General features: G+C 42.7%; 1 protein-coding gene across 1 annotated transcript in view; it reads left to right on the forward strand.

Annotated features, from left to right (window-relative positions):
* The window catches only part of sema3h (sema domain, immunoglobulin domain (Ig), short basic domain, secreted, (semaphorin) 3H), a 329,841-nt gene extending 312,555 nt beyond the window's left edge, over window positions 1-17,286 (forward strand). The window contains exon 18 of the mRNA XM_069937313.1: window positions 16,488-17,286. Within this exon, the coding sequence (XP_069793414.1) occupies window positions 16,488-16,529 (42 nt within the window). The 3' untranslated portion in view covers window positions 16,530-17,286. The remainder of the gene's footprint in view (window positions 1-16,487) is intronic.
* Window positions 17,287-17,518: the final 232 nt, after the last annotated feature.

The following is a 17,518-nucleotide window of genomic DNA, read 5'->3' on the forward strand; positions in this document are numbered from 1 at the left end:
GCCTGAGCCGGCCCTTCGAAGACACTCTCAGTATTTACAGCAGTACAATGTCACAGCTGGCTCTGTGGAAGTTTACGTCGAATAAAGCCTGTTGTACAGTCTTTTGGGTTTGTGTGTTTGCTTCTGACTGACAGCGCACCACAATGAGCAAACACCAAACAGACAACAGTGAAGGCCAAGAGTGAACCCGGGTCACTGGCATCGTGAGGCCGCAGCTTTTCAAACTGTGCCACGGTGCCACCCAGAAACTGCTCCCGTTTCAGTAGTCTCTTCATATAAAACTGTGGGGTCAAATCCCAAAGACTCAAGCCCCTTCCCATACACTCACATGCATGGAAATATCCAATGGCATCCATTAACAAAGAGTATGAACATCAGCCTGAGTGCACTGATCAATGTTGATCCCTCTAAGGTGCAAAAGACAGATGATCTTGTTATTTTAAACATTAAATTACAACATGGTAGAAGCCGGGCATTGAAACCTGTACCCCCAATTATACCGAATTAAAACAAACCCTGTATGTTTCTGAAAGTGGGAGGAAACTGGAGCACCCACAGAGACAGGAACGAACAAACTCCTTACAGACAGCATCGTATTCAAACCCAGGTCACTGGCACTGTAATGGAGCTGTGCTAGCCACAACCATATTGACATTTGTATGGATATTTTCTGAATTTTTATAGAAATTAAATGCCAGTTTTCCTTCATTTAAAAGTAAATAAGTGGCCATTCCAATCTTCAGGATGGACTGATGGCATGCAAAATGCAAAGTCAGTTAAAATAAACTGATAAACACTTTGATTTTATCAAGTCATAGAACATGGTAGTAGGCCTTTCTGCCCATTGATTCCCTGCCAACCATCAGTCACAATTTACACTAACCCTTCATTTTATTTTTCCCACATTCCATTAATCTCCCCTCAGATTCTACCCCTCACTTCCTTTAATGTGGCAAATTAACCTACCATCCTGCACCTCATTGGGGTTTGCGAAGAAATCTGAGCTCCCAGGGAAACCCTCAATATAATCCAGTAAGGTAGTGCAAACTCCACACGGGCAGCTGTGGAGGTCATGACTGAACCAATGTCTCTGGGAGCTGTGTGGGAGTGTCCCTACTCGCTGTACCTCTGTGTGGCCCACAGCATGGCCATGGTGGAATGGAAACCAATGGGGATATTAATGCTGTAGAGAGAATGTGGTAAATTGAACTTTATCAAGAAGTGAGAAGCATTTTGAATTCTTCTAAATTGCCCACCCTCTCCATAGTTCATAAGTGCTGCCTTATGCAATGATGTGAAGTAAGTTTTTGGCAACAGTCCAGTATGGATGGGTGCCAGCTATATATCTGGGTGGCACCAAGGAGTAAGGACAACATCACTGTCACTCATTCAAATTTAAAAAGTGGGTGACTCATATGGTGAGATTTGTCTGAGATAGTGGAAGTGAAATAATATCTTTTATTCCTTTCCAAAAGAAGTAGATGTGTGTTTATGACTGTTAATCTGGAGTATTCAGTGCTATATTCATGTGGCTTTATCATAAACAAGTTGGATGAAAACCTACATTTACCTGATGTCTCATTGCCTTGATAAGTGCATTGCAAAGACTTCCTGTTTAATATATTGCCTCTTTAAGTGAAGTCACTGTTTTGAACAAGGCAGAAATCACAAGTACTCACAAAATGTTGATGGTCATCAAAAAGCTGCAGTTGGAAATCCGAAATAAAAACAGAATTGCTGAAAACACTTGAGTAAAGCAGTGGATGGGTCACCCATCTGAATCGTTCCCTCCATTTCTCTTTCCACAAATACTGCATGATCTGCTGAGTGTTTCCTGCATTTCACTTTTATTTTTCTGCTGATGTTTTAATGGTTTGCGACACAAATTCGAGTGAACAACACATTTCCCTAATAAATATTTAAAAGCCTTTCTCTACCTTAACAGGTTGCTTGCTGTTCACTGTCTGTTCATGAATAATTGGGAGCCGCTTTGTGGTAAAAAAAAGTTCTCAATTCTGTCACCGGCTGCAAGATATTGAGCTTTCAGTACCTGGCTTCTAAAAGTCTCTTTTACCTTTTGTTGAACTGGTTCAGCTGCAACTCACCAATGGTCAAAAGGTCAAATCCCATGCAATAACATCAGGTGTGGTCTAAGTTGGCACAGCTCTGCACATAACAGGAAGGTCAGGATGCAGCTCTTTGGACATGGCCCCCACCTTCCCTATTAAGGCAGATGGAAAAGATCCCATTGCACAGCTCAAAGAAAAGCATTGTTCTCCTTTCTGTTCTTGTCTGCATTTATCTGTCATCCAATATGATTAAAATAGACATGATGGTCATTTTTCTCATCAATGTTTGTGGCACAAGGTTTTGCAGATATGTTTCCAAACTGATAGAAGAACAACATAAATTGGGGATGACATTATTTATGATATCCTGGGGTGATGCAATGCTATAAATTCAGTTTCTTCCTTTTCATCTCACTTTCATATATTGAAGATGGAGGTAGATGTGTTTTAATACTGAAAGCTTCAAGGAAAATATGAAGAAGGTAGTGAAATGGATGATCAACCATGATGGTGCAGAATAAGGGCAAGAGGGGCTGAGTGGCCTACTTCAGTTCCTGTCTTCTGTACTTTTATTAACCTGTAGATCCAAGGGGATTGTTTACATTTATATATTTAGAGAGCAGTCTAAACACAGGAGGCATGCCAAACCCCAGAGAGATGCTGCAGGTTTCACTGGCACTTGGTCAATGTTAGAGCACACCTCGATGGAGGTTCTAAGTGAATTCTTCCTTCATAAACTCTGGGAGAAGGCTAACCTCACCTCTTGGGACAGAATCAAGTCACAGCAGTCTGCTGCTTGTATAAGAGACGGTGGCCTTTTGCAAGATAATCATCCTGTGAGGTCCACAAAACAGATCCTGACAAAATAAATGTAGTTTACTCATGAGTGGTTTAGCTTCTGTACCTGCAATCTGTCTTTCTGCTCTTGGAGATGGAGTGTGATTGAAGCCAAAAGCACATTTCTTGTTATGTCTGTAAACTACATGACTGCAAGAAAAATAAAGTGGAAGTAAATCTCGCATCTAAATCCTGTTGCGTTTCAAAGAGGGAAAACAGTCACTGCCTCTCTGATAATTTGTAAATAAAGGCACCATGCAATGTGAAGGATAACGGTATTATGAGCCCCCATTTTAGTAAAATAGGATTATCACTGTAAGGGATAGTATAGACAGGATGGACTGAATGGTCACAGTTAACATTTAACATCTCACACAAGTCACAGCCCAGTGATAATTTGATACTTTGGAAGAACTGAGGGAAAGTTTGTCACTGTCTGTTCTGGAATTCAATACATTTGCAAAGCCACTGTGATGTTTGCAAAGAGAGAACCAATGTTGACCTCTGAAGAGAAATCATCTTTTTGAAGCAGCCCTTGTGGCCAGCTATTTCTGTGGAATTCAGAGCAAACCATGCTCTGTGAATGACTGGGCCTTTTCGGTGGATTGACCTGTGCCAGGAGGGTCTTTTTGGGAAGTAAAGTGCTTCATTTTGATTGTGACTAACAGGTGGAGGTCACTTGGAGAGACTGGTGCCAGGGTTTTGCAAGCTTCGTAGAGGCCTCCCAGTTCAAGGCTTGCCTAGTAACGGACCAGGAATGTTATGACCACAGCTCGTGTGGTTGGACATTTCTCCAAAGGCAACACAAGAAGAATTCGCGAGTCTGTAGCAGCGACAACTCCAGTCTTCCCATCAGTTCAATATTAATTCTGGACATCAAATTTCTAAGGTCTATCCTTCAACTCTGAATTTGAAAGACTGAACTTTGAAGAAACTTTCTAGATTTTGGCCTGGACTATAATGGTTTGGGTATAACACACACACACTTTCAGGTCATCATAGCAACCTGGGACTCTGATGGTTGTAGTGGTAGTGGTAGTGTAGTGGGGAGGGCACCTAAGGCAGTTGCTTAATATCAAGGATGGCTGGCATCAACTCTAGTTTAGTGGGTCCTGAGGTGGCAGATAAGGTCACTAGCTCTCCACTCAGCCCTTGATCACCTGGACAACAGCAATACATACATCAGGAGGATTTTCATTGAAACAGCTCAGTGTTGAACACCATTATCCCTCAGTACTGATCAGCATGCTTCAAAACCTAGGCTTCTGCACCTCTCTCTTCAATTGGATCCTTGACTTCCTTAGTAGAAACTACAGTTAGTTCGGATTGGTAGCAACGTCTCCCCCTCACTGACAATCAACAGAGTCTCACCTCAAGGATGCGTTCTTAGCCCACTTCTCTACTCTCTCTATACCCATGACTGTGTGGCCAGGCACAATTCAAATGCCATCAACAAATTTGCCGATGACACCACAGTTGCTGGCAGAATCACAGATGGCCAAGAGGAAGCATACAGGAGGGAGATAGATCTGCTGGTTGAGTAGTGTCACAACCTTAATTTTTTTTCTCTTTTTTTGCACTATTTATTTTTAAATAGTATATTTAAGGAAATGTAATTTACAGCAATTTTTGCACTTGTAATACACTACACTGCTACCGCAAAAGCACAAATTTCGTGACACACATTCCTGACAATTAACCTGATTCTGATTCACTGTTGGAGCCATAGACCCTTCCATCGATGAGATGGGTGGCTGACAGGGCAGGTGAGTTGTTTGTGCGGAAACCTGACAATAAACCTGATTCTGATTCACTGTTGGAGCCATAGACCCTTCCACAGATGAGATGGGTGGCTGATGGGGTAGGTGAGTTGTTTGTGCGGAGATGAGCTCTTCGGCGACTTGTGGTGGGCCAGTTTTCAATACAGTCTCAATGTTTTCTTTCCACTTTGGCTGATCATGAGCCAGAGATTCCCAATCAGCTAAAAGTAATCAAGAGAATCGGCTGCTCGGTGAATGTTTTCACACAACGACATTGGCTGAAGGTGTTACGATTCTCCAACTCTGTATGTCTCTTTAAGAACAAGACATCTGGGGGGGTGGGGCTACCATCTGTTTTTCCTTCTTATCATTATCTTACTACAAAGAGCAGGGATTGGAGGCAGATAGGATATAGTCCAGCCATAATGACGATCACACTGAATAGCTGAGACTGGTATGAGGATTGGCTCTGCACGGATGCTGGAGGGGGAGCAAGCCAAGCTATTTGTGCAAAGTGAAAAAAGTAGACTAGCTATAATGCCACATCATGTGTGACATTCTTCAATGGAAAATTAATTTGTAAAGGTTTATCATTTTTTTTGTTGATTCAGCCGATTCCTTATTGAACCAGCATTTCATCCATCAAAGGCATTTGCTGATGAGTTATCCATTCTCCTGTAGATATGGTTATTAGCTGTTTCAATTGACTACTGATTAAATCCCTGCTGCAGTGCTGTCCTCAGTATAGGAGGTGGGTGATTTCTTGTATGCATAGAATGGGAGTGCAGCTGACGTGGACATTACCCCTCCACAAACCTTCGTCCGCAAAGCCAAGCCAAAGAAGAAAGAAGAAGAAGAAAGGGAGCAGAGCTGCCTAGTACTTTAAATAAGGTGCCACCTGGCCAGCAACCAACTATATCATTAGACTCCAATAAAACAGACCTTGAAATTCCTGGTTCAGTATGTGGGTATCTCGTCATATGTTGTTGCTGTTTAAGTTCTTAGCTGATTGCAACTTTAACACTGTGAGCAGCGAACTGTCACACCATGGAAGGTGATAGATAGGGAGAGTGACATTAGGGTGCTGCTGTGCTTTATTCTGCCTGCCTGATAATTTAATTTTTATTTTAGATATACAGCCTTTTAGATATAACAGGCCTTTCTGGTCCAAGAGCTCGTGCCGCCCAAATACAACCCAGTACATTTTGAACGGTGGGAGGAAATGGGAGCACCTGGACGAAACCCAAACAGACACGGGGATAGCATACAAACTCTTTACGGACAGCACCGAATTTGAACCTGGGTCGCCAGCGCTCTAACAGCGTTACGCTAACTGCTGAACTAGCAGTTCCCAAGATGAGCAAGTGTTGTGCAGTCCAGCTTCAGATAGAGCATTCCTGTTATTATTCACGTAAGGGGTACTTTGAATGTGGAAGCAACTGAGATACATCTATCCTGGACCTACAGCTCCTCATTGGTTAGGAAGGAGCAGAAGTGCCTACACTTCCTAAGGAGGCTGAGGAGGGTAAGGCAATCTGTCCCCCTTTTAGAGGAGCACAGTTGAGAATGTCCTGACTGGCTGCATCATTGTGTGGTACACTAGCTGCAACGCATTGAGCCAGAAGTCAATACAGAAGATCATCAAACCGGCTAAGAAGATCACTGGGGTCTCCCCTCCTCTAATGACAACATTTATTGGAACTGTTGCTGAAATAGGGCTCATAGAATTATTGTGAACCCTCTCCATCCAGCACAGAGTATCTTTGACCCACTAACATCAAGAAGTTACAAGAGCATCAAGATCAGGACTGCCAGGCTGGGAAATAGCTTCTTCCCACAGTCTGTGAGATTGATGAACAGTATCCTGTAACCCGTCAATCATCCCAAAATGGTTATTTATATTGATTTTAAATGATATCTTTATGCATATGTGATTATTATGTGCTGTGTCTTATGTGTTAATGTATGTGCACCGTGGTTCAGAGAAACACTGCTTCGTCAAACAAAATAGAGAGAGTGCAGAGAAGGTTCACGAGAATGTTGACAGGATTTCAAGGTTTGACAGGGAAAGGTTGTGCAGACTAGGGCTTTTTTTTCTGGAGCGTAGAAGATTGAGGGGGGACTTGATAGAGGTGTTTAAGATTTTAAAAGGGACAGACAGAGTAAATGTGGATAGGCTTTTTCAGTTAAGAGTGGGGGAGATTCAAACTAGAGGGCATGGTTTAAGATTGAAGGGGTAAAATTATAAGGGGAACATGAGGGGAAATTTCTTTACGCAAAGGGTGGTAGGGATGTGGAATGAGCTTCCGGCAGACGTGGTCAAGGCAGGATCATTGGTTACATTTAAGGATAGACTGGATAGTTACATGGAGAGGAGAGGACTGGAGGGGTATGGACCGGGTGCTGGTCAGTGGGACTAGGAGGGTGGGAATTTGTTACGGCATGGACTAGTAGGGCCGAACTAGCCTGTTCTGTGCTGTAAGTGGTTATATGGTTATATGGTCTGGTTGTACATACAGTATATGTACAGTCAGATGATAGTAAACTTAAACCTGTGCCAGAAGGAAGAGCTCTGGCTCAATGACTTAATTCAGAATGACTCAGCGGAGAGATAAAAACAGAAAATTCCATAAACGGTCACAGATTAGGCAGTTTTCATGAAAGGAGGAGATATTTAAGTTCTGAGACCCTTCCTCTGAACTAATTTTAAGAAGATACGTTTATTTGACAGAAAAGGAAGTTAAATAACACTGATAATGCAGCAAAATAGCAGATCTGTAGTGATGAGGTGTTTAAGAACAGACATGAGAGAGTGTTTTGGTACACAATGCCCAGATGGGTTTGTTGGATTGGTAATAGTTGCTCTGTACTGGATTCAATCAGGAATGGACAAGTTTAGTTAAGGGAAGAGATCATAACCAAAGATAACTTCTGGTTGAGCGATAATATCTCTGATCACATGACTGATCCGTATAGTTAATAACCCATGAGTAATATAGGAAGCCTGATGGTGAAATGCTTCACCTTAATGCTTTCAGTATGGCTGTCTGTTTAATGAGCTTTTTTAGTCATCCATATTTATGCGCCTTCTTTTTAGAACCCAGGAGACACTAAAACTCTCTATGGAAGTTACGAGAATTCCCTTTAGTCACATCAGTACGTGCAAACTCGGTGAAGCATGCTTGCACCACCTCATTGATCCTAGTACATTTAGTTAACTCCCATACTAATTCTATTACTGACTGTCTCCTACCTCACCTCCTCCATTCCAGTGAAACCTCGCTTCTTGAAAGGGCAGCATTGAATTAAAAATAAAATAGAAACAATTGGGCTCTGCACATTGGAAAAAGAGGATCGATCACATTAAAATTTTGATTTCAACCAATTCTGTGGTTTTCAAACTGCACCCAACCCCCACCTCCCCCCCCCCCACAAGAGATTGCTTCAGGTGGTATGTGAGTGGGAAGAGAAGGTTGAGAACCAATGCTCTAGACCCAATTGTTACTGAAATATTTTGCTTGAGAAAAATTGTCATTGGTCCATTTCCTTTGGAGTTACAAAACCATGAACATAACGAGTCAATTAGGGATGACTAAAACAGTGGTTTTCAAACCTTTTTCTTCCCAATCACATACTACCTTAAGCAATTCCTTACTAATCATAGAACACTTGTGGCACAGAGATTGCTAACCACTGTGTTAAATGGTGCTTAGATTGGTTTACGTCCTCAGTTGGGAAACAAAGCACAAAAATCACTAAATTGGTGAAATTTGCCTTCAAAAAGTCTCAAGATTGTTTTGCCCATTTTTGTGCATTAAAATATGACCAACGTAATTCCCTACTATGTTGCCTTTTGAAATTACAGTTGCAGCTTCATTAACACTAGGGATCATGGAAGTTGGTCTCATCCTTACAGTGCACTCTACATTGCACACATGGGGATGTGGGTGTGGGTACAGGATTTTATGTGCTGATGTGTGTGATAGTACAGACCTATCACCAATGTATATAGTTACAGTATCTAGAGTGTAATGACTGTGCTTACAGCGATTGGCTGAGAGCTTAGCTACGCCTACCGTCTGGGCCTTAAAGAGTTGTGTCCCTAGCCAGGTCGGATCATTCCGGACTGGTCGGCCACCTGTGAAGAGCTCCTGTCTTTTGCTAATAAAAGCCTTGGTTTGGATCAACAAGTCTTTGGTTCTTTCGACGAGCTCTACAATGTGATAATGGGAATTTAAAAGGATTTTAACATGCATTTTTCATCTAAAAAGGAAAAGGTAAAATACTCCAATTTCCAAACTTTCACCCCTGTCCTCAGTCCAATGGAGCATACTTCCTCTGAATTGCTCAAGCATCTGTGCAATGCTAGTGTCAGTGAGAGCTTCATTCCCATGAAGAGAACAGACTGAAATCCGGTTATCCCTGCACCACCTTACAGGGTCATAATGGGAGACAGAAAAAAGAGCTTAATGCTACATTTCAAAAGGTGAGTCACTTGAATGTATTCCCTTCATGATGGGAAGCTGGTCCTCCAACTCAGAACTCTTGTTTGATATTTGGAAGGCTTCACCTACTCACCTTTGACAGAGCCTGTAAACCACTCCCATATACAACAGTAACCACATATTCAGCTGGTATAAAGGTGCTTTCAATTATGAACAGAGAGCTCGCAATGCAGTCTGTTGATCAGCAGGCAACTCCCTCCTTATTTCAGATAATTCTACCTGTACAAGGAAATTGTGCAAAGATATAAAAACAGCAATGAGAAGAACCTTTCTAACTGATGCCAGTGGAAATTGTCAGAGATCTGATTTAATCCCTGACCCAGGACGTATCAAATTGTCATCTGCTGCAAATTTGCACTGTATTTATCATAAAATCTGTTTCTCCCTTTCAACCACCTACCAGCATTGGATTATGGAATCGACAGAACATATTTCAGAATCTGAAACAAAAGGCAACCCTTATTGGCATGTTAATGTAGCAATCTCCAAATGACAGATGGGAGAAGTGGATGAATTTGGAAGGATCAACGAGTCAGGTGTTCCTTCAATCTGTTTCCTCCAATAATCCACCTAAACCTCCTCATCCCCAATTTTTCCAATGCAAAACAAAAAGAAAAAGTGTCAGGAACGATCTGTTTCTCAAATCCACTCGTTAAATTAAATTCATGGATCTTTATTGATCTGAAATTAAGCAGAAGAATTTTTTTTGCACAAATTCAGAATAGCGAGGATTTATTTGCCATAACTTGATTTATACAGTCAGTTTGTTTTTCAAACTGAAGGAATTACTGGAGAGCACATCAACAGTGTTTTCCAACAGCATGAATGATTCATCTAACCCAGATATTTTAAATCATCAAATTGGGCTTCTGTACACTTCACAAATACATGGCTCCACAAACTAATGAAGGGATTGAAAGAGCAGTGTAGCAACATTCAAGGAAAAATGAGATCAATGCAAGAGTGCATTGGCACATGTGTACATAAGTGGACACATCTAGTCAACATTGGAATTACACACAATAGCTCAGGTGTTTAACCTGCTTTGAAACGTCAATCACAAAGCAAAAATCAATCTGCTGGAGGAATTCACCGGATCAAGCAGCATCAGATGAGGCAGGAGATTAGCTTTTTCCCAAGATACCAACATCTTCAATCAGATGTCACTATTCAAAACATTGTTATTGGTTCCTCTACCTTCTGTGACTTCATTTGAGGTGATCTGCAAGGCTGGAATGTCCCTGGTGTAGACAGATGGGAGAGCAGTTGATTGATATACCCTCTGCATTGTGTTCACTCTACCCATCATAACAAGCATTTAAATGTGAGCTAACTGTGATTATTTCTGTGCTATGTAGGGCTGTCTGAGAGGTCAGATGCCGCTGATAATCAGAATTTCAAACCTGAGTCAGGGAAAGGATTCACACGCTGCACCTTCTGAATGCTAGTAATGAGCGGCTTTCCTATCTGCCAATGTTAGAGTCATAGCGGCTGTGCATAATTTGAAAATTGTAGGCCCTGACCACTCCTGCCTCTTGTTGCAGAATGCTGTCAATATTATTCATCCATTGGTCATATGTTCCATGGGCCAACCAAATCAGGTGGGAGTCTCTATACCCCGGAGGAAGATTGGCAGCAGCGATGGTAATGAGAACTGGCTGATTGCAAAAGCAAAGTGCTGCAAAAGTCGAGAATGCTGAAAATATTCAGCAGGTTGGGCAGCATCTATGGAGAGAGAAACAGATTTAATATTTCACATTAATAATCCTTTTTCAAAACCAGTTGATTTCTACCCTTTTCAAGGTAAGTGTTTCTGCAAAGAGGAACAAGACAGATTTCTGGTAAGTACACATACCCCTTTGCTCTCCATTCACTCCTTGCCTCATTAAAATACTAACATGAGGTCTGTGTTCATTACACACTAGAAATTGCAACAGGATGCTGCAGTATCAGGACCAGCACCTCCACTTAATCCCTCACTGGGTGTCGTGACATCCAATCAAAGTGTACATCAGATGAAATGACATCCATTCTTTGGCTTTCATCCATCCATTCATGGACATTATTCCGCTGCCTTCATGAATTTCACTCTAAGTTTTGGTGGTGATCTTATCCAGCCGAATCGATCTCATTAACAGATGTGCCTGGATGGAGGAAGACAGGAGGCAGTAACTATGCAAGCTGCAGAGGGAAATTGATACATTCAAGCTGTTCTTGATAAAAAATTCATCCCATGTCCTCCATCCACTTCCATGGTGAACATTCGATCCCATACAAAAAGGGAGGTCCAACCTATTGAAAAATCATTTGTAATTCTCACCCATTCCAAATTAATTCAATAGGAATCAGCACTGGAGACGAGCTGGTACCAATCTGACAAAGTTGCATTTCTCTGGTGAACTTGTTCCGCACTAGAGAGCGAAGGATCAGCCATCACTTGGCATTTTTCTATCGATGCAATTGAGCCACACTGCACAAAATCAAGAAATATTGTGCAGTTCCATTTTTAAACAGAACATGTGATGAAAATTAGAGCTTAGATGGAGAGAACTCAAGGTGCCTGTTCATTTAGTCAATAAATGTATCAGAATCATTACTGGGTGCTATTCCTTACTAATTCACTTTTTTAATAAAACTTTTACTCAGTAATATAAATTTTCCAGAGGAATGAGCATGGGAAACAGGACCTTGGTCACGTTACTGAACAAATTGTGTTGCTAATAGCCTACAGTTTACTATCTTCTTCTTTGGCTTGGCTTCGCGGATGAAAATTTATGGAGGGGTAAATGTCCACGTCAGCTGCAGGCTCGTTTGTGGCTGACAAGTCCGATGCAGGACAGGCAGACACGGCTGCAGCGGTTGCAGGGGAAAATTGGTTGGTTGGGGTTGGGTGTTGGGTTTTTCCTCCTTTGTCTTTTGTCAGTGAGGTGGGCTCTACGGTCTTCTTCAAAGGAGGTTGCTGCCCGCCGAACTGTGAGGCGCCAAGATGCACGGTTTGAGGCGTTATCAGCCCACTGGCGGTGGTCAATGTGGCAGGCACCAAGAGATTTCTTTAGGCAGTCCTTGTACCTCTTCTTTGGTGCACCTCTGTCTCGGTGGCCAGTGGAGAGCTCGCCATATAACACGATCTTGGGAAGGCGATGGTCCTCCATTCTGGAGAAGAAGAAGAAAGAAAGAAGAACAGTTTACTATACTGACTTTGGTCTGAGCTGCTATCTCTGCCTGAATCTCTCTCATTCACTGCAGCAGTAGTAACACATAACACGATGGACATACAACATAAAGGTTGTTGTTGATCACTTAATAATAGCATAAGAGGCAAATGCAGCCTGTGACAGTCAGATAGAAGTTTCATCTTCATATTGGTTTTCCCCTTAAATGCCAAAGACTCATATTAGCAATTGGATCCACAGCCCAAGCAGGATATCACCTCATCGGGTCCTTTGGCCCAGATGTCTTGCTGAATATGTTCTCCAAATCAAGCTAAAATTGATGTTTGCACTTAATTTCTTTCATATTCATGTGTCTACCTTAAATACTACTATTGTATCTGCTTCCACCATTACTCCTGGTAACCCAGTCCAGGCAACTACCACAATCTGAGTAAAAAGATTTGTAATGCACATCTCCCTCAAGCTTGCTTCCCCTCACCTAAACACATGTCCCCTATTGCAGCCATTGTCAACAGGATCCCCACCCTGGGGGCCACAGCATGTTTAAGTAAAAGCCTTGTTTTCTTTTCAATTGATATACAAATATTTTTTAAAAACTTTTTGTGTAGTTAATAGGAGAAAAGTATGAAAACTTGTCTGTTTTAAAGGGAAGATAGAGGATTGAGAAATTTTTTAAAACTTTCAGAAGGAGGGAAGAGATGAAGTATGGAAGTAGACTAGAAAATAATATCAAGGAGGAGACAAAAAGCTTCTTCAAGTATCTAAAAAATAGAAGATAGTAGACACAGGATGACAAGAAAATGATGCTGGAAAAATAATACTGGAAGACAAGGAATAAATGAGTATTGTGCATCAATCTTCACTGTGAAACTCATTAGCAATATGCCAGATGGCGAAGGGTATCAGGGAAGGGAAGTGAGTGCAGTTAAGATTTCAAGGGAAAAGGTGCTCAGAAAGCTGAATGGTCTAAGAGTGGATAATCTCCCAGACAAGATGGATTGCTCCCTCGGGTTCTGAAAGAAATAGCAGTAGGGATAATGGAGGTATTGGTAATGATCTTACAGGAATCAATAGATTCTGGAATGGTCCAGGAGGACTAGAAAATTGTGAATGCCACCCTGCTATTAAAGAAGGGAGGGAGGCACCAGAAAGGAAATTATAGACTGGTTAGTCTGACATCAGTGGTTGGGAAGATGTTGGAATTGATTTTCAAGGATGAGGTTATAAAGGTACATGTCAAGATAGGCCACAGCTGAGAGGCAAAATGGTGGCAGTAGAGGCGTAGTGAGAACTTCCCATTAAAAATATTAGAAAAGAGAGGTTAAGGCATAGAAACTCCCCATAAGAATCCACAGAAGAGAGATAGGATCATTTAGAAAGCAGAGAAGAGATAAAGAAATGGGGAAAAAAGGAAAAAGTAGCAAAAAGAAAGAGTGAAAAGAGCTTACCTCGTGGCAGAAAGAGCAAAGTCGAGGAGAGACCTACCCAGAGGTCAAAGATGACAATGCTGCAACTTTGGCATCTGAGCGGGGATCTTCCCGTCAGGAGGATAACACACGGGAGGAGGTGAGCGAGGGCAGCCTGAGAGAGGCTAGCCCAGGAAGGTGCCCAGTGAAGACTGCCATCGAGGAGCTGGGAGCACTGTCGGGCATGGGAGATTCAGCAGCACAGAATGGAAAGGATGGCAACAGAGGTAGCGGTAACATCGGCAAGGATGGGGAGCCCGGAGGCTCAAGATAAGGGGACCCAGGCTGAGAAGGAGAGGGCGGCAATACCAGCGGAGCCAGGAAATGCGGCGACGCAAGGGCGGCAGAATCAGGCCGAGGTTGAGATGGCAGCAATGACAGCAGCAGAAGGAAACCTGGAGGTGCGAGGCCAGGGGAGTCGGACTGAGGTAGAGACCGCGGCAATGTCGGCAGTGGTGGAGTGGAATCCACGGGCTAGGAAGAGAGGTACCAGGGAAAGCGAGGACTTAACTGGTAAGATCACTTCAAATGGCAGGCGCGAGAAGGTCAGGTCTGGAGCATTGGAGGGCATCAGAGGCATCGGGCCTGGTGGACTCCAGGAGCAATGTGACCAGAGGAAGAGAGGTGGGAAAGATGCATGGCAGGGTGGGCTAGAGTTGGAGAGGGAGTTGGAGGAGGAGGAAGATAAAGAGGAAGAAGAGCTGGGGGGGGGGCAAAGAAAGACAACATATGGAGATGGAAGACTGACAAAAAAGGCTGAGGGCTTGATGCCTTTTGCCTTTGGGCAAATAAAAAAAGACCTTGAGGACACTGGTGGCAGGGCAAGGGTCAATTAAAGAAAGGTTAGACAGCTTAACAGAAAGGGTAATGGAAACAGAGGAGAGAATTGAAAGGATAAAGGAAAGATTGGATGGGGCGATGAAATGGTTGCTTGGGAAAGGGATAAGGTAAAGGTGTGGGAGAGAATAGATATGTCAAAAAATATTAATAGGATGAATACAATTAAAATTGTGGGGTAAAGGAGGGGAGAGACATGATGGAGTTCTTGCAAAAATGGATAGAAAAAGTAGGAAACAATTTGGAAATAGAAAAGGCTCTCATATCCCTTGCCCTGCACCCGGGGCCACACCAACGACCACACTCTAACCTGCTGAGACTCCTGCACTATCAGGATAGAAAGAGGATTTTGAGGGCAGTGGCAGTGGGGGTAATAGCAAGGGGGGGGGGGTGTCTGGTGGAATATGAGGGGAAAAAGGTCTTATTTTATCCGAACATAAGTGTGGTGTTGATGAAGAGCAGGAGGGAGTTTGATCTGGTAAAAAAGAGTTTGAAACAAACAGGAATTGAATCTATGCTCCTTCACCCAGCAACATTGAAGTTAGTAAGGGCAGGAGGGGAAAGAAGGTTTTTTAAACATTCAAAGGAAGCAATGGACATTGTAAGAACTCTGCCATCGCTATGAGACTGAATATAAATGTAAAAAAAGGGGAAATAATGATTTGGGGAAGAATGGACTATAAATATTGAAAGTGTGGGGACTCTGGAAGGGCTATGTTTCTTTATATAGTGTTAATGTTTGAAGGGGATTGCATATGTTAAATAAAGAAGAGATACGAGGAGCTCACAGAAAGGGAAGGAAGCATAAGTGGAAGATGGGAGTGTTGGGCACTTCTCAAAATAGGGGAAGATTGACACTAATAGCTTCGTTACAACCCCTAAGGCAATGGGCAGGTTGAAAGGGCTAATGCCACAGTCTGCAAGACTGTTAACCTCACGCTAAAGACCTATGGTTACCCTGTTACTCGGTGGCAGGAGGAAAAATCACACAAAGAAACGACTGGCTATTGACTACAGCCAGGCAATTAACCGTTACACTAACTTGGACGCCTACCCCCTGCCTCACATCAATTAAATGGTTAATCAGATAGCAAGTGTACTTGACTATCAACCTTAAGGCAGCCTATCACTAAATCCCCATTAAAAAAAGCGAACGACCTTATATGGCATTCGAGGCTGATGGGGGGGCTATACCAGTTTAGGAAGGTACCTTTTGGAGTCACTAACTGTGCGTCAGTATTTCAGAGGGAGATGGATAAAATTGTTAGCATGTATGAGTTACAGGGTACAATCCCCTATCTGGATAATGTCACTATCTGTGGTAAGACCCAGTCCGAGCATGATAAAAACCTAAAAAAATTCTAGCAATGGCCAAAGAACTCAATCTTACATTTAACGAGGGTAAATGTGTTTTCAATGCAAAAGATCTACCCATTCTAGGCTAAATTGTTCGCGAGGGCGAAATCCTGAAAGAGTGGCACCCCTTAAGAGGTTGCCACCACCAGACTCCACAGAAGCTCTTAAGAGGTGAATGGGATTCTTTTTCCAGCTACACTCATATGGACAGAGGCTCAGCATTCATGAGCGCAGAGCTACGCCAGGCTCTGTTACACAAGGGGATTGCCACCAGCCACACCACAAGCAACAACCCCCAGGGCAATGGGCAGGTTGAAAGGGCTAACGCCACAGTATGGAAGACTGTTAACCTTGTGCTAAAGACCCATGGTTACCCTGTTACTCGATGGCAGGAGGTGCTGCCTGAGGCGCTACATTCTATTCTGTTCCTATTATGTACAGCAACAAATCAAACATCTCATGAATGTATGTTTACTTTTCCTAGGAAATCAGGAACTGGGGTGGACTGGACAGCCTGCCTATCTGAACCTGGAACCATGCTACTAAAAAGACATGCTCGGCCACGCAAAAACGGACACTTTAGTCCAGCCAGTTCAACTGCTGCAAACTAATTCCAATTATGCCTACATTAGACTTCCAGATGGTAGCACGGACACAGTAACCCTAAGAAATCTAGCCCCGCCTGGTTCACCCCCTCCACACGTCCCTACTCAGAGTGATCTTGAGAGGTTGGACACACTACCCAACATATCTCCTCAAAGGAAGCCGGTCCTAACTGACCCGTGTCTCCGACCTGTGACCCCTAGTAAACTTTCAAATGCCCATTCTGAAGCACCCCAACCTCACGCTGGTGATTCTGGAGTGAGTCTAGAAGTCCTGCAGTCTCACACTATAGATCAGAGAATGGTATCAACACCATCAGCTTCCAAGGTTGTCACTCCTGCACAACCTCCGATAAGAAGGTCATCTCATGTTCGAAAAAAACTTGAGAGGCTACATTATTCGTAAACATCTCATTATATTCTGATTGTATTGATAAATGCTAGCCTTGTTTTGGGTATGTCAGTAAATTCTCAATGCCATTTATTTAACTGTTTTGTGTTATGCTTGCATTAGAATTGCTTGCTTGCTTGCTTGTTATTCTCAAAGTTGTTCTTTTAAACTTAACTCAACTTCTGCCCGAGAGACTGTGGTAAATCTGTGTCATGCTGTCAATCTCTCACTATGCTTAGTCTGCACTACTGGCATTGGATGTGGATTATCTCCACCCCCTTGACTATAACTGTGTATGCACCCATTATCATTCATTAATTGAGTTTCTATTAATAAACGTCATGATATGAGTTTAACTACACTGCCTTTGATCTCTTCATTATGGCACATCAGGTGGACATAGCGTTTTTGCAAGAGACCCACCCTACAGAACAAGAGCATTTAAAATTAAAGAGGGGGTGAGTGGGTCAGGTGGTGATATCCTCCTTCAATTTCAGGGCCAGGAGAGTGGCCATTTTGATA

This window comes from Narcine bancroftii, chromosome 5, assembly GCF_036971445.1.
Source record: "Narcine bancroftii isolate sNarBan1 chromosome 5, sNarBan1.hap1, whole genome shotgun sequence".
Taxonomy (NCBI): domain Eukaryota; kingdom Metazoa; phylum Chordata; class Chondrichthyes; order Torpediniformes; family Narcinidae; genus Narcine; species Narcine bancroftii.